Source organism: Scylla paramamosain, chromosome 26 (genome assembly GCF_035594125.1).
Source record: "Scylla paramamosain isolate STU-SP2022 chromosome 26, ASM3559412v1, whole genome shotgun sequence".
NCBI lineage: Eukaryota > Metazoa > Arthropoda > Malacostraca > Decapoda > Portunidae > Scylla > Scylla paramamosain.
In genome coordinates, this window is record NC_087176.1 from 20,198,242 (window position 1) to 20,220,590 (window position 22,349).

The 22,349-nt window shown below is 40.3% G+C and overlaps 1 protein-coding gene and 2 long non-coding RNA genes across 18 annotated transcripts in view; 1 reads left to right on the forward strand and 2 right to left on the reverse strand.

Annotated features, from left to right (window-relative positions):
- Nucleotides 1-15,425, forward strand: part of LOC135113795 (uncharacterized) — a 51,350-nt gene extending 35,925 nt beyond the window's left edge. The window contains exons 6-15 of one of the 13 annotated variants that reach the window (XM_064029402.1): nucleotides 1,344-1,473; nucleotides 1,784-1,924; nucleotides 2,468-2,629; nucleotides 3,359-3,461; nucleotides 4,921-5,037; nucleotides 9,116-9,452; nucleotides 9,812-9,943; nucleotides 12,473-12,880; nucleotides 13,964-14,237; nucleotides 15,120-15,425. In XM_064029402.1, the coding sequence (XP_063885472.1) occupies nucleotides 1,344-1,473; nucleotides 1,784-1,818 (165 nt within the window). In that variant the 3' untranslated portion in view covers nucleotides 1,819-1,924; nucleotides 2,468-2,629; nucleotides 3,359-3,461; ... (4 more) ...; nucleotides 13,964-14,237; nucleotides 15,120-15,425. Of the gene's footprint in view, nucleotides 1-1,331; nucleotides 1,474-1,783; nucleotides 1,925-2,467; nucleotides 2,630-3,358; nucleotides 3,462-4,920; nucleotides 5,038-9,115; nucleotides 9,453-9,811; nucleotides 9,944-10,003; nucleotides 10,080-12,472; nucleotides 12,881-13,963; nucleotides 14,238-15,119 lie in introns of those variants that run through there. The other 12 variants (XM_064029403.1, XM_064029405.1, XM_064029409.1 and 9 more) reach the window with 12 other exon arrangements.
- On the reverse strand, nucleotides 5,364-12,531 carry LOC135113798 (uncharacterized). Its single transcript, XR_010275039.1, has 3 exons — nucleotides 10,960-12,531; nucleotides 9,771-9,870; nucleotides 5,364-9,432 (listed from the first exon to the last, which is right to left on the reverse strand). It is a non-coding gene; the product is annotated as an uncharacterized LOC135113798 (long non-coding RNA).
- The window catches only part of LOC135113797 (uncharacterized), an 89,964-nt gene continuing 80,369 nt past the window's right edge, over nucleotides 12,755-22,349 (reverse strand). For 2 of the 4 annotated variants that reach the window (XR_010275037.1, XR_010275038.1), the window contains 3 exons: nucleotides 18,420-18,529; nucleotides 16,912-17,043; nucleotides 12,755-12,894 (listed from right to left, as the gene is read on the reverse strand). This is a non-coding gene — a long non-coding RNA (uncharacterized LOC135113797). Of the gene's footprint in view, nucleotides 12,895-16,911; nucleotides 17,044-18,419; nucleotides 18,538-22,349 lie in introns of all 4 variants that reach the window. The other 2 variants (XR_010275035.1, XR_010275036.1) reach the window with 1 other exon arrangement.

Consider the following 22,349-nt stretch of genomic DNA (forward strand, 5'->3'; position numbering starts at 1 on the left):
TGGTATCAAGATGCCTGTTATTTCTTTGATGAGATTAAGTTCATATTTGGTTAGCTTTACTGAACAAGCTGGGCTGGATCAGTATTCAGAAGGGAGCGAATCATCTTGTTACTGCTATTCCATTGGATTGCGTTTTTGGCCTGAGGTCTGCTTTCACCTTTGAGAATGTCAGATGCCAGTGCAGAATAATGAATATGTGATACTAAACATTAAGCAAAGAAACCACAGTGTCAGTAGCAGTCAGTGGCAGGTTCTCCTCAACAATGCCTCAAAAAATTGTTGAATTCTCCAGGGAAGCAAGGAAACCAATTTCATTACCTCAACTCTGCCTCATAAAGTTATTGATAGAAACTCCAGTGAAGCAAGGAAACCATATTGTCAGTACCAGTCAGGCTCTTAAGGCTGAAGAACACACACACACACACACAAACACACACAATTGATCGTTGTCGATGTGTTCAGTGTGTGGCACATGGATGCGCTGGAACCAGGGCAGTGATGGCGATGAGGCTGGCAAACATGAACAGCCAGGCCAGGTACACCACACCCATCATCTGTGGGGACAACACTGCTCACACAGTGCCGTGGTCAGGACAGAGAATTCCCAGCACCAATGGGGATGAGGGTGGACATCACAATATTCTGCTTGTCGCTGGCTTAGCATAAGGGAGGAGTGATGATAAGGAGGCTGTCTTTGATTCATGCCTCTGTAGTTCATGGGTCACTCAGTATAAAGTTACATTAGCTGTGAATTTAGTTTATTTATTTATTTATTTTTTATTTACTTTTTCTGTAAGAGGGCATTGTGGTCTAGGGCAACAAAGTGGTAATAAAAAAAGGCTCACTTACTCGTGCATCACTCGGTGTAAAGTTGCATTAGTAGTAGAGGATATTTCAAATGATCTGTTTAGTCTAAGGCAAGAGTGACGGTGAGGAGGAAGTGATGAATTAATGCCTCTATAGTACACAGGTCACTCAGTTGAATTAATAACAGTAGTGGTCTTAACATTATAGCAAATTTTCATTATAATTTCTTTAGCATAAGGCAAGAGTGATATTGAGAGGAAAGTGTAGTTTTTAGTAGAGGCAACATGAGGTTAAACTAGCAATAGAAGTTTTTAACCATTCATTTATAAGGCAAGGGAAGTAGTGAGAATGAAATGCAGTTTTTGTCTAATGCATTATGAGGTTACATTAATAGTAGACATTAAATAGAAATAATAATCTTGGGAGTAAAGGAAGTTCTCAGTCATTCATTTATCATTAGGCAAAGGCAGGTAGCACTAAGAAGGCAATCCTGAATACCTAGTTCAGTTAACATGAGGTGACAGTTCCCCTGACAGGCACCACGGGTGAAAACATGGAGGTGGACAACAGTGTGGAGATCCCTCTCAACAAGGCTACCATCCTGCGGGGACACCAGAGTGAGGTGTTCATCTGTGCCTGGAACCCAACCACTGACCTTGCCTCAGGGTGGGTGCTCTCTCTCTCACACACACACACACACACACACACACACACACACACACACACACCACACATATAACAGGTGTGACTCTCTGGAAAACATGAACACATTGAGAAAGCACAAATTAGCAGATATGAATAGATATAGACTTGTTCATTCATTCATACACATACGTATTGCTCATGATCGTATCTTCACTCCCTTCTCTCACCCCACATCACCAATCCTTCCTCTCCACCTTGCATCCACTTTGCTCACCCCACGTTATCACTCCTTCTCCATCTCATCTCACTCCACACATTCACTCCTCGACAGGTCAGGAGACAGCATGGCCCGCATCTGAAACATGAATGACAGCACCACCTCCCTGAACCAGCTTGTTCTGCAGCACTGCATTCAGAAAGGAGGCACTGAGAGGTTCCCAGTAACAAAGATGTCACTTCCTTAGACTGGAATGTAAGAGTCTGTCCTTCTGTACTAAATTGCTAGATAATTTTGAGGTCATTTGGGGTTGGAGGTTGTTGGAAGGAGACTAGTGTGGGAAGAGTGAGTGAGATCTGAAGACAGTGTGTGGTTAGGTTAGTGGGGAGAGTGAGGAAGACATGGAGATGAAGTGTGGAGGAAGAATAGAGAAGGACGAGGATCAGAGAAGTGATTGTTTACCACTGCAAGAAGTAGGAGTGACTCGCAAGATGTCTAAACCTGTAAGGGAAAATAATGTATCTTTATCAATCATACTCAGTGTAGCCCAGACAGATCATCACACACACTCACACACACACACACACACACACACACACACACACACACACCATGCAAACTTTTAGACAAGGCATACCACAGAAAATGGAAAATAAGGAAACAAGATGATGATGATGTCAGGTTTTGCAAGATTTTCAGCAAATTAGAGAAGGATTGAGAAAACACTGAAGACTGGAAGTGAATGTAATCAGCCTAAAGCCCATTAACCTTGACACCACCTTTCCCCTTCCCTTGCAGTGTGACGGCACCTTGCTCATCACAGGATCTTACGACGGTTACACCAGAGTTTGGATGACAGACGGCCGACTAGCCTCCAACTTCGGCCAGCACAAGGGTCCCGTATTTGCCCTTAAGTGGAACAAAAAGGGCAACTACTTCCTAAGTGCTGGAGTGGACAAGGTGAGGAGTGTCATGTGCTCTTGTATCTTGAGGAGTGCGAGAGGATGTGTGTGAGATTGTGTTGTGTTTTGTTCATGGGTGATGGGGGTACGTGCCAGGGGGGAGGGGGAGGGTGCAGGTGTCGTTGGGGTGTGTGGTAGTTGCTCTCTCTCTCCCCTCTCTCCTCTCTCCTGTTCCTCACTCCCCTCTTTCAGAATCCCAGTGAGTCATTACATCTTCCATTTTTCTCCTCTTTCATCCCCTTCAGGGCTTGTAGGGAGTCTAGCCTTGAGCTTCTAGTGCCCTGGTAGTCCCTGAAGGAGCGTGAGGATATGATTTCTAGTACATAAAATTATTTTTATGGTAGAATACCATTCCATCTCCTCTCTCTCTCTCTCTCTCTCTCTCTCTCTCTCTCTCTCTCTCTCTCTCTCTCTCTCTCTCTCTCTCTCTCTCTCTTCATTATTCTTTTTTCATTCATTGTTACTTATCTTTGTTTTATATGACATGATCTTGGTGCACACAGCAGTATAGACTCTGAGAAGGTGAGTTAATGGACCAGTTAGAAAACACCGGCATATATGAGTATTGTGCACCTGATACATGGCAGGCAGAGCAAAGGAATGAAAGTTAAGTTGATGTAGACAGAGACAGATTAAAGTATACCATACAGTGCTGGTTGTAACTTAGAGTATTTAAATATGTGTCTGTGAAATATTCAGCTCATATCCCTAATTGCCACCTGCACAGGGCAACGTGAGTGCAGGCATGGGTGTTCCTGGATGCATGCCAGGTACCATGTTTGCTCCCATCCCTGTGGAAGTCATTTCATATTCACCTGAGCTTGTTGGAAGTAAGTCTTCACAACTTTTGTCCCACGTCACCTTATTAACTAAAAAAAATCTCACAAACTTTCATATGACGAACTCTTTCAAATGGGGTTTCAAGACATTTATCCTCCATTATTTGGCTTTTCTATCTGGAATTCTCTGTTGGATCTGGCATTAAGGGTTATTTTTTTATACAATACGAGTATATATATATATATATATATATATATATATATATATATATATATATATATATATATATATATATATATATATATATATATATATATATATATATATATATATATATATATATATATATATATATATAGACACACACACACACACACACACACACATACAGATGTTCCCTCATCATATGAACAAGTTTGGTTCCAGATGGTTGTTCATAATTGTTTTGTTCATAAGGAGTTATTTTGTAAATTAATTTTGGTGCATACATTGAGGTTGTGCTAAAACATCACTGTATTGTACTCACTGATAAAGATATTATGTATGTAGTAATAAAACAAATTGATAAATTGTACAAATACTAGTGTACCATGAGTGCAGGCTCTGTTTGCCATTTTTTTCTCCACAATTGTTTCTTTATTAAAACCATCTTACTTTCTATTGAGATGACTTGACACTTAGCATTTTCACATCATCACTAGCCTTATGATTGTCACCAGCCATGATCAATAATCAGAAAGTTGGAAAATATGCAAACAAATCTTGGAGCACAGTCAAACTGGTGTTAGCAGGTCAGAAGTTGAATGAGAACAACATGGTGTCTCTCTCCTTTGCTATGCATGGATAGTGCTCAAACATGGCACTAGGTGAATTTGAATCTGTGCTGGAGTGACAAACATAATTTGGACTTGTGTGGGGACTCTTGTCCCAGGGATTCTTGTTCCTATCTCCAGATGTTTTTGTAAGTTGAGGAGCATCTGTATTCATGGGTTAGAAGACACAGACCTGAGGTGTAAAGAAGTAGCTGTGGGGATGGGAGATGAAATAAAGGATGATTTTGTTGTGTGAACCCAGTTAACGTGAAGCGCAGTCCATAGAAAGTACCCTGCATCTGTTGTGGCTTAAGGATTGGAGTGAGTGTAGAGCAGGGAATGGTCTCATTATGAAGGGGCAGGGGTGGTAAACCTGTGTATACTGTTGGGCCTTCCTGTGGAAGTATGTGGCAAACTGTGTTAATTATGCCTAGGGTCTGGAGTGTAGCAGGGTGGTCCATGAGACAATCTCTTTCTGGCAGGGGCCAGTAGGACTAAAACCATGAACGATGTGTGTATGTATGAGTGCGTAGTGCTTTGTTTAGGCTGCCTATGTAGGATTGCTAGCCTGGTGGACAGAAAGACTTAAACATTAACTAATATTGTATTTGGAATCCTTTCCATGCCTCACTTTTGTCCAGAAGACAGTCATAAGAACTCTGACTACTACCACTCACTGGTCCTCCTTTGCCCACAGCCAGTGCAACTCAGAAGAGCAAGTACAGCAGACAGCACATTGTGGAACCCTCAACAGACCTGCATCAAATCTCAGAGGCAACACAAAATGTGGAAGCCACCTTGGATGCCCTAATCTGTAAGTGTGGCAGTGCTAATGAGACTCATGCATAGACAAATGTACCATTTCATGTGTTGTTTAATTTTTTATTTGTTTATTCATTTATTTTATTTATTTATTTATTTATTTATTTTATTCACTTATTTATTTATTTATTTATTCATTTATATTCATTTATATATTTATTTATTTTTTTATTTATTTTTTTTTTTGATCATCCCAAGTATTCTTTTAGGAAATTTACACACACACACGCAGGCACGCATGCACGCACGCATGCACACACGCACGCACGCACGCACAGACAGACAGACAGACAGACAGACAGACAGACAGACACACAGTTAGTTAGTTAGTAGTTTATTGACAAAAGAATCCTTTTACAAAATAAACGAAGAAGAAATAATTGTACAAGTACTTTTGTCCATGAAAAGTAACAAACATGCATTTGATGTAGAGGTGATTCTTACATATTATACGTATATACTCAGTACTTCAAAAATATAGCAACACACTTCCTGTATATAGATATTCTCTTCCATTATGTCATTTATATCGCCAAATCTGAGCATTTGATAACTATTACGTAGATCAGCAGTCATTGTGCACTCTAACAACACATGTTTTTCGGTTTGAACATGAACACCGTCGCACAAACATACTCTCTGCTCAGTTGCCGTTCGACTCCACCTGCCTGTTTCAATTCTTAGATTGTGTGACATTAATCTCAGTCTTGTGAATGCCTCTCGCTGGTAATCGGGCACATACTTATCAGTCTTATAAATATTGTGAACTGTCAGTGTCGGGTTAAAGTCATTCACATATGTCCAGATCTTAGTGGCACTGTTCGGTGTGTTCCTCAAAATATTTCTCAATTTTTCCATGGGGTCATTATCTGATATCAGGGATATTTCTCTATTAAGGAATCTATATCCAGGTGTGTTTTCTCTCCTGCAAAGGTCATACACAATATAAAAAGGTTGTTCCATATCTATGACCTCCAACTTAGATTTTAAGAAGTTTTTCCTCCTTCACTTTACTAATTCTATTACAGGTAAAATGCCGCTTTCAACCATACATAAATTTATGCTGGTATTTTTTCTCAAACCTAATAAACACTTTACTAAACTGTTGTATTGTCTTTCTAAGTTCTTAGTCTTGTTTGTCAGCCACGACTCACAACTGTACAGTAAGGCTGACGTCACGGCAGCATCAAAAACCTTTTTCTTCAATATAAATGGCATTAATGTATTTGCTGCACAAAAAATAGAAAATTTGTTTAGTGTCGCTTCACTCATTGTTTGGTGCATGTTAAGTACATCGTCCATTCCGGCAGTGTCTGTGAACCAGGCACCGAGGTACAAGTACCTGGCAGCATAGTTCACTACCACCTCACCCACCTTTAAGTCATGTTTGTCTCTATCATCACCGTTTACCACAAAAAATTTTGTTTTCTTCTCATTGATAAGCATTCCGTATTCACTACAATAATGTAACACGATGTTCATTTTCTTTTCACACATTTCTCTACTTGTTGCAACGATCACTGCGTCATCCATTAACAGCATTGTATGTAAACTTCCTAAGAAATCATCTGCTGCTATTTCGTTTTTCAGCATCTTTACCATATGGTCAATATACAAAGTAAAAAGCAGACAACTGGTCGGGGCCCCTTGACGAACACCAACAGATGATTCAATGATTGCAGATTTCATAATATTTCTAGTACAGGTATACATAGCTTTAATGGCTCTAATCATTACCTTACCACATCCACGCTCTTTTAAAGCATCTATAAGTTTTCCTCTGGGGACCCGATCGTATGCCTTACTAAAATCTATAAACAGGACATACAGTTTTCTCTTCTTGTACATAACATAGTCACAGAGTAACCTCAAAGAAGTAATCTGTTCAACACAGCCTCTCTGTTTTTGTGCTCCCGCTTGACACTTGTCGATGTTCCACCATAATTTCAATCTATTCAATATCATAGTGTCATAAACTTTAGCTAGAGTATCCATTATAGTGATTCCTCTATAATTACCACAAATCATACGATTACCTGACTTAAATAATACAATTAGCTTGTTGTAACACCATAACAGGGGGTAACATATTTGAGTGAACACTACATTAAACACATTCAAGATAAATAACTTCCATGTTACATCAAACACCTTAATCATGGCCGGGCATAATCCTATATAACTTTTGTTCTTCGTAACATTCAGTGCATCGTCAAGTTCAGTCATAGAAAAAGGATCGTCTAAAATTGGTATATATGGCATATTTTCCAAATCATCAACATCTAACACACTATCGGCAATCGGTTGCTCACTAGATGGATTCAATAACTTTTCAAAATGTTCTTGAAAATTAAGTTCTGAAGCCTTTTCCATACACACACACACACACACACACACACACACACACACACACTGCCATGTAATCAGTCATTCTTTTATAGTCTTGTATTTTCTTTTCCAGTAGAATGGTAAATAATTTTTTTTCTTTTTTAAAGTGTTTGCAAAGAGCAGCTCACGGTATTTTATATTTTTTTCCCCACGTTGCCATTCACTTGCATTCACATCTCACGTCCCAGTCACCTTTTTTCCTTTTTCAAAACGTCTTAAGCATTAACTTAGGCCATTCCTTCTGCTAAATCTATTAACAGGGTTCTGTCCTGTCACCCACTCTCTTTTTATTATCCATCAATGACTTTCTAAACCAGGCTTCTTGTCCTGTCCACTCCTATGCTGATGATACCACCCTGCACTTTTCCACATCTTTTCATAGACGTCCAACACTTCAGGAAGTAAACATTTCATTCAGGGAAGCCACAGAATGCCTGACTTCTGAGCTTTCTAAAATTTCTGATTGGGGCAGAGCAAATTTGATATTATTCAATGCCTCAAAAACTCAAATCCTCTATCTATCAACTCAACACAACCTTCCAGACAACTATCCCTTCTTCAGTGACACTCAACTGTCCCCCTCTTTTACACTGAACATCCTCAGTCTGTCCTTTACGTATAATCTGAACTGGAAACTTCACATCTCATCTCTAGCTAAAACAGCTTCTATGAAGTTACGTGTTCTGAAATGTCTCCGCCAGTTTTTCTCACCCCCCCAGCTGCTACCTCTGTACAAGGGCCTTATCCGTCCATGTATGGAGTATACTTCACATGTCTGGGGGGGGGGGGGTCCCACTCATACTGCTCTTTTAGACAGGGTGGAATCAAAAGCTTTTTGTCTCATCAACTTCTCTCCTCTAACTGACTGTCTTCAGCCTCTCTCTCATCAGTGCAATGTTGCATCTCTAGCTGTCTTCTACCACTATTTTCATACTAACTGCTCTTCTGATCTTGCTAACTGCATGCCTTCCCTCCTCCTGTGGCCTCGCTGCACAAGACTTTCTTCTTTCTCTCAATCCTGTTCTGTCCACCTTTCTAATGCAAATGTTAACCAGTATTCTCAATCATTCATCCCTTTCTCTGGTAAACTGGAACTCCCTACCTGCTTCTGTATTTCCATTTTCCTATGACTTGAACTCCTTCAATAGAGGGGTTTCAAGACACTTATCCTTCAATTTTTGACTACTGCTTCGGACACTTTTTTTTTTTTTTTTTTTTTTTTTTTTTTTTGCCCCTGGCCAGTGTCCCTCGTACAGAAAAAAAAAAGTGTAGGTGTCTTGTTTCTTGTTATTTTCTGCAGTTCCTTCAGGTCAGCAAACCCCAAGAACTTATTGTCTGCCACCTTTTGTCTTGCATGTATCTGTAAGTGTGGTTAATATGCTTTATAGAGGGACTGCCTGCCTTGTGTAGTCTTGCAGCTTCCATTATACTCTTATGTACATGGCAGGATATATGAGACTTTCAATTCTTAAGTTATGTTATGCACTTTGCCTTGGCCTCCTTGTGTGAGATTGTCACTCGGTTCATATGCTTTTGAGTTTTAGGTATGTTGGGTAATGTTCTGAAACACTACTAAACCTCACTTCCACTGCTTTTAAAAGGCTCTGGATGAAGTTACATGTGTGTTGAGGTACTTATGCAGGTCTAATGCCAAATTAACAAGATTTCAAATTTATCAACAGGAGAAATCTTTCTTGAGAACCCAGCTAATCATCTATGTGGACTCTGAAAATGGTCATAGTGAGAGAGCAGAGTGCTTCAGAATATGGGCCATGGTTTTACACATGCATCATTATCCACTGCATACTCCAGCAGCAGCAGCAGCAGCAGCAGCAGCAGACAGCTAAATGCTGCACCACCCATCAAGAGGATGAAGATTGCAGCCACATCAGAGAGGCTGGCTGTGAATTTAGTCTTCCTGCCACACATTGAAGTTCCTGCTGATAGCCAATTGGACCTCAGCTTGTTCATCAGGCTTGACTCCTGCCTCTTCTGAAGGCTGTAGGAAGAATAAGTAAGGTGAGTGTATGAGGGTTTGTAGGGAGAGAAGGTCTGGTACAGAAGATTGAAAAGGAATTGTGTCACTGAAGTATATCATTATGCTTTTATGTTGTGTAATAATATAGCAGTAAAATGCAGGCTGTATGGAAATAAAGGCACATCAGGATTTTATAAGGAGATTAAATTTTATAGGGAAGATTAAAAAGGAATATTGTGTCATTGTATCTGTCTCTTGCACCTTCCTTTCTGACTCCCATCCTTTGCAGTTCCATCCCTCCATCCACTTTCTGTCTTCTCAATCTTAATTCACACACATACACACACGTGCACACACACCTGCAGTCAAATAACTTCCTAAAGGTGAATTTTTTTTGCAGCCCAATAGCAATGCCTCCTGTGATGTACTGGACTGGCAGTTCCTTGATTCTGGAGGAGTCTGCAATAGGAAGACCACAAATGTAGTAGTTCGTTGTGACATCCATACCTATGAACATGTATTTACCTGCCAAGTGAGTTTTTTATTTGTTTGACTTATTTATTTTCTCTTTTTTTTTTTTTTAATGTAACAGGAGGACTGGCCAAGGACAACAAAAAGAGCAAAAGAAAAGAAAACAAGACCCACTGAGCTGCCCGTCCCAAAAGAAAGTTAAAAAAGATCATCCAAAATTGGAAGATGTGTCCTGAAACCTCCCTCTTGAAAGAATTTGCATCATAGGAAGGAGGAGGTACAGAAGCATGTAGGGAGTGTGGGATTAGCTAACAGTGAGATACTGGTGGTGGTTATGCTAAATTGAGGAATGTTTGTGGTTTTATCTAAATGAAGAATGAATCTGGCTAATTTATTTTACCTGGTGGAAGAATTAGTTGTTTTCATTTATCAGAGGCAAGATATGAAGCAAATGTTTATATGACAATTTCAAGTTTGCATCTTTCTCACTATGAGGAGAACTAATTGATGCTTTTTAATGACCTGTAAAGGAATTTTGTTCAACATTGCTTCATCTTAAGGGATTTAAGGATTAACAAAACCAGACCAAAAAATTCCCAAAGCATTCCAAAACAAGAGAAATAATGAAAAACACTGAAAAACACACTCAAATCATCAACAGATGTATCCAAAGCATCAAAAAGACACAAAGAGAGATGAATATTTCATGAGAAACAATTAGAATATAAAAAAATACTAAAATCTTGAAAAATACACCAAAACATCAAAAAGACAAAAAAAGGGAGATGAAGAGACCATGACATAGTGAAGATTTTCCTGACACCAACGTGGGAGTTGCTTCTCCAGTCCCTCACTGTTGGAGCTGTGAAGGACTTACCATTCAAGACCTTCTCCAGTCCCTCACTGTTGGAGCTGTGAAGGACTTACCATTCAAGACCTTCTCCAGTCCCTCACTGTGGGAGCTGTGAAGGACTTACCATTCAAGACCTTCTCCAGTCCCTCACTGTGGGAGCTGTGAAGGACTTACCATTCAAGACCTTCTCCAGTCCCTCACTGTGGGAGCTGTGAAGGACTTACCATTCAAGACCTTCTCCAGTCCCTCAGTGTAGGAGTTCACTAAGTTATCTGGGGACCTCAGCACCACTTTCTGCCATGCCTCTCTCAGCACACGGCACTCACCTGTCTGGGAGCCCACACAGGTTTGCTGCTCCCAGGGAAGAAGAGAAGGCACGTTATAATCTAGCCAGACTGATGTGGTGATATGAGATTGTTCACATCCTAGGTGGTTATTGGAGGCAATCTTGATAAAGGACTAATCAAAAGGGCCTGGAGAAAGCCAGTTGAAGGAAGATCAAGGTAAAGAGTGAGTGAGATGGAAGGATGGAATTGTGCTAGAGCTGCTAAGGATGGGAGTCACAGAAGAAGATGCAAGGGACAGACACAACCAAAGAAGACTTGTGCATGGTGCCAGCCCCTCACTCCAGAGAAGCAGCAAAAACAGAAAAAGAGGACGGTAGTCACATCAGTATTTTACACAGTTTAGCCTAACAGTCAGTTAGTTTTTGGTAGACTCTGGGACACTCTGCCTACTTCTATATTTCCTCCTTCTTATGACTAGAACTCTTTCAAGAGGAAAGTTTCAAGGCACTTACCCTCCAATTTTGGATGATCCTTTTGGTCTTAAGGGAATGGCACCTAAGTGGGTCTTTTTTTTTTTCCCTCCCAAAGCCAATGCCCCTCAAGTAAGAAAAAAAAAGAAAAAAAAATTAACTCACAAATCCAGGGGTGGATTTAAGGTGGTGTCATACTAGCACTTTTTCCGTCAGTTTTTCATCGTTCCACATGAACTTATCGCATGAATTTGTCAGACGATCAGGATTGTTTCCTCCTGCAAATTTCCGCCTTTGTTTATATTTCCAAGACCAAGACCAAGACTTTCTGTGTGGCTTCAACCTGTCTCACAGAACGTTATTACCACCTCTACGCTTCGTCATGGAAGGAAAACCACATCCAAGTTGGACACGCCGTTCAGAGGAGATCCTTGTGGAAAGCATAAGGAGCCATAAGTGCCTCTGGGACCACAAGGATGAATCTTGTATGAAGAAAGGCCTGAAAAGAGCGGCTCACAACACTGTCACCTGTGCCCTCCAATACTGTGTCTCACAGTAAACAGTATTAGTTTCAGAGTAGCGTATCTTTGCTGCAGTGTGGACTCCATGTTTGTTTGCACTCCTTGGGCTGTGCCAATGGAAAGTTTCAGATGAAACACCATTTGTGTGCGACAGGCCGCAGCCAAGATATCCACGATTTTCAGAAAAACGATGGAAAAAGTTGACGGAAAAAGTGTTGGTGTGACACACCACCTTGAGGTCAGTGGAGGCCCATGGCCAGCCTGAGATATTTATATTAATGTTTTTATGTATCTATATTCCATTCAATTTTTTAATATATATAATATAATCTAGAGAAAAGAGCATATTTATTTAGTGTAAATGAAACAAAAGCAGCTGTATTAATAATGATAAAAAATGTTAAAAAGTTCATAGAAAATTAGTGTTTACTGATTAATTTGAGTTTCTTTCACTTACAGAATGCTTAATTATGTAAGGCCTGCCTGCCTGCCTGCCTGCCTGCCTGCCCCCCCCCCACCCCCCCCCCCTCTCTCTCTCTCTCTCTCTCTCTCTCTCTCTCTCTCTCTCTCTCTCTCTCTCTCTCTCTCTCTCTCTCTCTCTCTCTCTCTCTGAAGTGTGGATGGTATATCAGCACAGGGAGCAAAAAACCAAGGAGCCACTGAGGCTGTCACTTTGAAGAGGTCATTGTTGTTGCATCCAGCATCCCAGCCTGACTGCCTAGACAGCTCCTGCAGGTTGCTGAAGGGCAGAGTCACAGACTGCTCCACTGCCAGGTGTGAGACCAGTGTGGCAGAGTATGATGTGTACACAATGAGGGACACACCACAGCCAACCCTGTAGGTGACCCATGCTGCACTGCTGATTGGGTAGGTGTTGGAGCCTGCAGAAGGAGGAGGAGGAGGAGGGGGGGAAGATGCTATAAAAAAAGCAATTTTAAAACCTGGAAAATGATGCAAAAGCAATTTAAATCTTTGAAAGGGACAAAAGTAGATAATTTTAAATTCAAGTGTTGAAAAGACCATTTTAAAATGTTTCAGAGATAAAAATGCAATTTAAAAATTTTCTCACCATTTCTGAAAGATTTAAACATTATATCTTACTAAGAAAACTGTTGATACCTTCATCATGAGAACTACTGATAACAAAATTAAATACATTACTTACGATATCCATAACAGTTGTATCAACACCACTTGCTTGCATTGCTCATGCCAGAACCAATTGAAGTTAATATCAACACAATTATGGAAATACATCAGATGTCATGTGAAGTTTACCAATTTTAAATCTATCCTTTAATGATTGTCTTCCTGTATTCCCATCTTATCAAACATTAAACACCACTACCCTTGTATTCATCTAACAGTCCCACCCATATACACATGTACACCCATCAAAAAAATGTTGTCACCTTTATGGTGTGTTACTGTATGACACATCACACAATGATTTCTGGTATAACTCATGCAGTATGGTGCAAAGTTGGTAACCCTGCTGTGCCAAGTTGCTAGTTACTGGGGAATTTGTGACTGGTATAATATATGATCCTGGTATGATGTGGAAAATGCACTCCATGAACCATTATTTGCTCTACAGAATGAACTACACTAAAGTGATAATAGTATGGGATGTTTACGAGGGAGAAGAATGGAGAGGGGGGGGACAGGAAGACGTACCAACCTCCACAAGTCATCACGGCTGCTGTGCCAGTGTTTGTTGCGGTCAATTTCAGAACCTAGAGTAACAAAAAATATTTTGACAGGTGTACTAGCTAACTAACCGGACACTAAACATTGCTATCCTGCAGCTAACCAGTCCTTGCATTCAACTAACAGTCTCACCCTTTCAGGTCCTCACCTTGCTGTAGGAGACCTGATAACATGTACCAGCCATTTTACCAAACACTAAACACTACCACCATTGAACTGACCAGTCCCACACCCCAACAGGTCCTCACTTTGCTGTAGGAGAGCTGACAACACGTACCAGCCAGCAACTCCCATGCTGACGGGCTTCTCCCCCATGGGTATGTAGCACCTCTGGAGTTGGTCAGCAAAGAAGAGGATGCTAGCCAAACCTATCATGTTAGTCAGGATGCACCAGTACAGAGCTGTGTCCATTGGGGTTGTGTAGGCTAGTAGCATCTTGTCAAGGTCCTCATAGGTGGCCACAAACAGTTTATGGCTATAAGAGGAGGACTTGCCTTGTGAACATCACATTGGGGTGAGTGTTTAATCTGATTTTGTGTTAATTTGTTTTGTGGGGAGTGAGTGTTAATGTGATTTTTTGTTAAGTGAATGCTGTGCCTGGGCTCCTGAGGTGTAGTGTGGTGTGGTGGGCCATAAGACTGTCCCTTTCCACTAGGGCCTGACAGGTATTAAGAGTGTGAAGGATGTGTGTGTGGTGCCTTGTTTGGGCCATCTTGTGTGTGATTGCCAGCCTGATATATACAGAAAAATAAGTTATTAGTGGAGCTGAGAGTGTGAATGTGTGGTGGTTTGTCTGGGGTGTCCTGTGGGGGATTGTTTGGCCTGGTATGTAAATACATTATTATTTGGGTTAACTGTGAATGTTGTATGTGTGAATATATGGTGCATTGTCTGGGCCACCCTGTATGGGGTTGCCAATGTGGTATATAGATATATCAATCAAATTATTTGACATTTCATATTGTAAACATTTTGCTGATCCAAGTTAATCTGTTAAGGGAGTGCTTTGTTCACTATCCTTAAATCATTATTTGATCATCACTTGTGTATATATATAGGCTGGGTGTAGGTAACAACTTTCAGCCTCTCTTCAGTGATGGACAATTCAGAGACAGTGAGGTCAGCTTCCCCTGACTGCAAAGCTCCTACCATGCCCGTCCACTCATTGTTTGAGCTGTCCTTCAGTTTCCCTCTAGTACCTTCAGACTGTACAAGTCTGTCTCTCTCTCTCTCTCTCTCTCTCTCTCTCTCTCTCTCTCTCTCTCTCTCTCTCTCTCTCTCTCTCTCTCTCTCTCTCTCTCCTATATCTGCATGTTTATCTCCTCCTTCATGCATCACCAAATACCACCAACTGTTCTATGTATCCTTGCATCTAAGATTTGTCCTAATTTTGCAGGAAGCCCACCCCAGCAGCCCAGCCTCCCCTGACAGCTATCATCATCTGCTGCCTTGCCTGGGAGGACCATAGACACAGCTTGTCTCTGATGTCTTCCCCACAATGCCTTGTCTTTGTTGGCTTCAGTGCAATTTGTTTGTCTTCAGTTTAAATAGTATTGTATATACTATCTTGTCTTCACCATCTTGAAATGTGAAGGATGTTCTTGACAAACAAACAAGGTAGTATTGTATAATTATTACTTTAAATATTGTCTTAAATTATCTTGAAATTTGTAAAAAAAAAAATGTGTAAAAAGAAAGCAAATACAGATGATTATCTCTGTAGTGAAGGAGGAAGGACTCAATATCCCTGTAGTGAAGGAGGAAGGACTCAATTTTTTTTAAGTTTAAGGTGTGATTTGCACATAGAGGCTCCTGGATTTCCCTGTAGAGTGACCCTCCCTGAATGCAGGGAGGGACGGTGCCTCTATGTACAAATCGCACCTTAAACTTAGTAGTGAAGCCTTAAACTTAGTATTTTGTAGTGAAGGAGGGAGGAAGGACTCCTTTCTGAGTCCTTCTCATCACCACAATGTTGCATCTCTAGCTGTCTTCTACCGCTATTTTCATGCTAACTGCTCTTCTGATCTCACTAACTGCATACCTTCCCTCCTCCCGTGGCCTCACTGCACAAGACTTTCTTCTTTCTCTCACCTCTATTGTGTCCACCTCTCTAATACAAGAGTTAACCAGTATTCTCAGTCATTCATCCCTTTCTCTGGCAAACTCTGGAACTCCCTACCTGCTTCTGTATTTCCACCTTCCTATGACTTTAATTCCTTCAAGAGGGAGGTTTCAAGACATTTATCCTTCAATTTCTGACTACTGCTTTGGACAGTGTTTGGGGATCAGCACCTCAGTGGGCTTTTTTCTTTATTGGATTTTTGCTGCCCTTGGCCAGTGTCCCTCTTGCATAAAAAAAAAAAAAAAAACTATACTCTTTTTATTCTTAGAAGAATGTTTAGGCATTGGCTGAGATCTGTTAGATACTCTGCCACATCACACAATTTCTCTTAAATATATCAATTCTTTTTACTCTATTGAAAATGGAATATTGAGTACGGATTATTCAGCTCATCAAACCAAGCAGTGCTATGAATGGTTTGGGTTCTAAGATAATAAATAGTCTGGATCTTACATAAATATCAAAACATTTGACAACATAGCTTTGCAGCGTTATCATTTTGGTGGAGCACCTGGGATGCTTACTGATAGGGTCAGGTGACTCAGGTCAGTGAGAGGGGTGGCTCCTACTCTTGAGGGACACTCCCATGATGGAAGCAACTCCCAAGTGCTCGCATGTTCTTCACAGGTGGGAGAAATAACTTACTTACAACAAGAATAAGTATTTTTAGAAGAGAAGGGCCTATAAAGGTCCAGTCATTGCATCCTCCACAGCAATACTTCCAACAACCATAGCCAATCATGTGAGTGAGACAACAGTACCACCAATCTGCTCTGCCCAAAATTGAGATTACGCAAATCAATTACCATGAAGAAATGAATTATACAAAAATTATTCACACAGTATCATACAATACTGAGAGAGAGAGAGAGAGAGAGAGAGAGAGAGAGAGAGAGAAACAGTCACCTGTCCTTTCCACCAAAGTGTTAAACTGATAATTGGTCCTGTAGAGACAATGCAACTCACAGGGAATTCCCCTACTCGACCAATGCCCAAACGTTCTTCTGGGAGTAAAAACACCATAGGTAAATACACACACACACACACACACACCTTGTTTACTTACTGATATTGTGGCAAGTGGGTGTCAATTTCTGGTCCTGTCTTGGTCAGCTAATGTCAATTCCTAGTGGTGTCTTGGTCAACTGACGTCAGTTCTTGTTGCTATCAAGTGACCAGTCTCCCCAGCAGAGATTTCCTCAAAATTGAAAAAAAAAAAGAGGAATCAAATAACCTAGAGTCAATGCATGTGTGTGTGTGTGTGTGTGCAGCCTGCAGTCTGGGTGTTAGTTCTTGGTAATGGAAGATCTGTGTGTGTGTGTGTGTAGTGTCAGTTCTTGGAACTTCCAGTTATTCTAATAACTTCCAGTTATTGGAAGATCAGTGTGTGTGTGTGTGTGTGTGTGTGTGTGTGTGTGTGTGTTTACCTAGTAGTGGTTTACGGGAGGGGAGTAATCTCATAGTCTCTATGTCTATCCAGTTTGGTCTTAAGAGCATGGACAGTTTGGACATTGACAACGTCTTCAGAGTTCATTCCATTTGTTAACACTTCTGTGAGGAAAACTATACTGCTTGATGTCTCTTCTACAGTTAACTTTCAGCAACTTCTTACTGTGTCCCCATGTACTCTGTGTCTAAATTTATAAAACATTCTTTGTCTACGTGTGTGTGTGTGTGTGTGTGTGTGAGGCATGTATGATAGGATGTACACCACATAAAGATCTCCAGCAGATCCCTATTAATATTTACCACTTAATGAAATAAGAATAATGCACAAGAACATGAAATTATAAGAAAAAAATTACAAAAACTATACAAAACACCGCCATGATGCATTAACACAAAAACAATAAACAGAAGAAAAATAAACGTGAAAAGACAAGAAAATCACGCACAACCCCAAAAAATTTACTCATAAATGTAAAAAAAAAAAAAATAAATAAGTAAATAAATAAATAAACAGCAGGCAAGCCATTAGGATGCAGGCCAGACTGACGCTGTCCTACCACGCCCCCCTCCTCCCACCGAAGGCCCCCAGCTGTGTGGAGAGCTGCCTGGCTCTCCACACGGGCCGCCAAACGCACAGTCCCTCCGCCAGCTTGTCCACATATACTTTCACTTAAACTTACTCTCATCTATTTCCACCACTTTTGTATACGCATATGTATTGTGAATAAAAGTACTCAATCTGAATCTGCTGCCTTGATACTCTCGCGGAGGCCTACATAACAGCCTGATCCAAAATTACAGCCCATTTGAATCGGTGGGCAGCACAAATGTCACATTCCTGTTACGCAGCACTGCCTGACCACACAATACCACCCACACACACGCGTTGTTCAGCGAGTATTCCTCACCACACGTGCATGATGTGGCTGCTTCATGAGGCGCCTTTATTGATAATATTATCCCAGAATGCTAATGTATTATGACATATTTCTGCACCTACCGGCTTCTTATAAAAACACTTATTTCCGGTCTCCTATTACTCCTTCACCTTATTTACCATATCTTACTGATTATAGACACTTTAGAGTATATTTAGGATAACTGACACACGTGTACACAACTCACCTGAGGATAAAATGGTGAAATAAGATGGAAAAACACACACCGACGTCCATTTCGGAATTTCCTCTGCTTCTTCTTGTAGCCTCATCTTTCATTACTCAAGAATTCGGTTCCTGTTGCACTTAAAACATTATTAAAAACGCAATTACTCAGAAAATAAGATAAATTTGATGAAACTGTCAAATAAACAAAGTACATACTGCCACAATAGCAAAAAGTAGCAAAAGCAAAAAAAATCGTCTGCTTTGAACAGGTGACGTGGGAACCTACCGAGTACTTACAGTTATTACGCAATATTCCCTCTTGCTTTAATTCCTCACCATGGGCTGTTCAAATGTGATGCTGCTGTTTTGAGTGTGACGCTGCATGGTGATGCCTGGGTACTGGTGGTGGTTGTGTGTGTCTGATGGTGAGGTTTGTGGGGAAACTGATGTGTGTGGTGATGATGCCTGGGTACTGGTGGTGATGCTGTGTTGCTGTTGTGTTATTCTTAGACAACAGAATCACATCATCTTTATCTTAGACATAACAGCATTACAGCCTCATTATCTTAGATCTAACAGCATCACAGGGTATCTTAGACATCACATCATTATTATCTTAGACCTAACAGCACAACATCATAATCTGACCCTCAGCATCACAGCATCTTAATCTTATTATCACTGTTATGTGATGCTGTTTTGCGTTTGTATGTAATGTTGTTCTGCTTGTGATGTTGTCATGCCTAAAATAATGTTGTTACAGAATTGTGATGCTGTGCTAATGCTGATGTGCTGTAATGCCTGAAATAATGTGCTAATCCTGCTGCACTAACATTAACCCTTTAAGCGTTTCTTTTCTAGAAAAAGAAGTTCTTCCTCAACAAGAAGCAAAAAACCAGTAACTTTACTGCATTTTCTTACACCTACTTCATTTTACAGTTCCTCTATGGGAAAAAAATATTCCAAACAAGAAACTAAATACGTAACGGCGGTGGAGGTGGTGACACCAGAGCTGGTGGTGGTGGTGGTTGTGTCGAGGGAGCCTGTTACCTTTTTTTTATACGCCTCCTTCCTTGTCCACTTTGCACACTCCTTTTCTTTCCAAGAACACCTGAGGAAATGCTGGGTGGTTGCTTTTTGTGTTTCAATGATAAAGAGGCTGTGGCAGCAGTAGGATCAGGCGTATCTGTGGTGGTGGTTGCAATAACAGGGTCCGCAATGGTTGAGGCGGTGGCGAGTGACACGGCGTAGTTTCTCTTTCCTGTTACCACGTGTTATATGCTTCACGCGCTTTACCCTTATTGTTTTAACAGGTTTTAGGTCCATCGATGACCCAGAGGAAGACGAATCTGGACTTTGACCTGGTGACAATTTGTAGTAATAATGATGTGTGTATATTTAATGGTAGACTAGATGAAGAGCTTAGAGTGGGGAAACCCACAACTACTTATGCTACACTGGTGGATTATGTCACTGGCTCACCAACACTGTTCAGAAAAATGAACAGGAATTTAGAATACTAGATTTTGATCCGCTGTACTCAGATATTCATTGTGGTATACATGTACAACTAAAAGTTAATATTGAAAAGAAAAGAAATAATGATGGAAGTAATATACCTGTGAATAATTGTAGCTTAACAGGGAAATGGAGTGCAACAAAGGAAGATGATTATAAAGCAGAAATTAATGAAGGTGAGGTAAAGGAGTTAATAGAGCAGAGGGATTTTATGTCTGCTGAAGAGGTGAATTCTTGGTTAAAGAACACATTGTCAGAACCACCTATAAAGGTATTCACACCCAAAAAAAGGAAAAATTTTGTTAAACAAAGTAATAATGTAAGCCTATTTGTGTGTGACAATCAATGCTGGAAAACAAGGAAAGCCTACTATAAGGCTAGACGTAAATATAATCGAAGAAGGAGTGAAGAAAATTATAGTCATGACAGAAAAAAGTAAGAAATATAAGACTGATTAGAAAAGAGTGCAGAGTAAAGAGAAGGAAAGCTTGGTGACTAAGTTAAAATAAAACAATAATAAAGGTCCCAAAAAATATTGGAAAATATCAAGAGAAAGAAATGTTAATAATAGTAAGACTACACTAACAGCAGAAATTCTAATTTTCATCATCACTTCAAGAGTTTATCAGAAGATATTAATGCAGTTGATGGACATTGAATGGAACCAGAAAGTGTTGCACATGAGTTAGGAGAAAGGCAAGTATTGAATGAGCCTACAACAGAAAATGAGGTGGTGAAAGCTGTTGGAAAACTCAAGAAAGACAAAGCACCTGGTTATGATAACATCGTTAATGAACACATCAAAGGTGATAAAAATATCCTTCTTAATCTGTATTGTTACGAAAGCACAAACCTCAGCACTCCCGTAGACGCCCACAATTCCCCGACAGTCAGGACAGCACTCGGGAACACCAGCAGGCTAGACAAGAGATGCTAAGGGTACCACGTCCCACGTGATTCACGCACAGCCAGACAGAGCGGGTAGACAAACAGTGGGCAACACTCTCTTCCTTTACTAGTTCCGTTAGTTACAGGCAGTTACAGACACAGGCAGTGACAGTCAAACTCTTCAGGCTCACGCAACAGGCACTCGGCACGGAGGACACGCAAAGACAAGTTATCCAGAGCGGGGCCAACAACACACTGCCCAGTCACTGCAGTCACGCGACTTCTCTCCCGCCATCCATGCACCACTGCCAGACACCAGGCACAGCTGACACACACACACGCACGTCACACACTCAATCCCACAGAAAGAAATAAAGGCAACTTAGACTAAACAACAATAATACCCGGGCGTTACAGTATGTTAAAATGTTTGATAGAATTCTAGATACAGGAGACTTACCAGAGCAATGGCTAATAGGGGTTATTTATTGTTCCTTTGTATAAAAATAAAGGTGATGTTGATGAGCCACATAATTATAGGGCTATAACTTTACTAAGTTGTTTAAGTAAGCTTTTCACATCAATAGCTAATGACAGACTAACACACTATTCAAACAGATTCAATATTGTAAAAGAAACACAAGGTGGGTTTCGGCAAGGTTACAGTACCTCGACCATATATTTTTACTGAAGTGTATCACGGACTTGTTCTTATGGAAGAGGAGAAAACTGTTCTGTCTCTTTATTGACTACAGGAAAGCTTCTGACACAATATGGAGGGATGGGCTTTGGTACAAGACGGTGAAAGAAAATATAGGTGGTAAAGTACTTAATGTTATTAGAAATATGTACATGAATATAAAGTCATGTGTAAAATTTTACCAAAAAACATCTGACACTTTCATTTGTACTAAAGGAGTAAGACAGGGAGAAGATCTCTCTCCATTGCTGTTTGCTCTATAAGTTAATGATATACAAGATTCCCTGGTAGAAAACAACTGTAATTATCTGTTATCTGATGATAATTTTCTTGATTTACATTTAAATCTATTGGTTATGATGTATGCTGACGACACAGTTATTTTAGCTAATAGTGAAGATGAAATTAAAAATATTCTCAAAGCAATGGAATTATATTGTGAGCAATGGAAGTTAGATGTGAATAACAGCAAAACAAAGGTTGTAGTGTTTAGTAGAGGGAGGGTGAATTATGGCACCTATGACTTTGTCTTTAGAGAAGAGAATATCCAAACAATAAGTGAATATCAGTACCTAGGAGTTTTACTTAATTACAATAGAAGATTTAGAATTGCCCAATTAGAACAAAAAAGTGCTTCTAGAGCGACGTATTCACTGACTGGGAAATGCCGTAAACACGACCCACCGCTTGATACGACTGTGATGCCAATTATGACACACGGTTGTGGAATATGCGGTTGTACTGTTGATAGAGAGTTGAAACAATTGCTGATGAAATTTTTTAAACACGTATTATATGTCCATAAGAATACAAGTAGAGACATTGTGTACGGTAAGTTAGGAG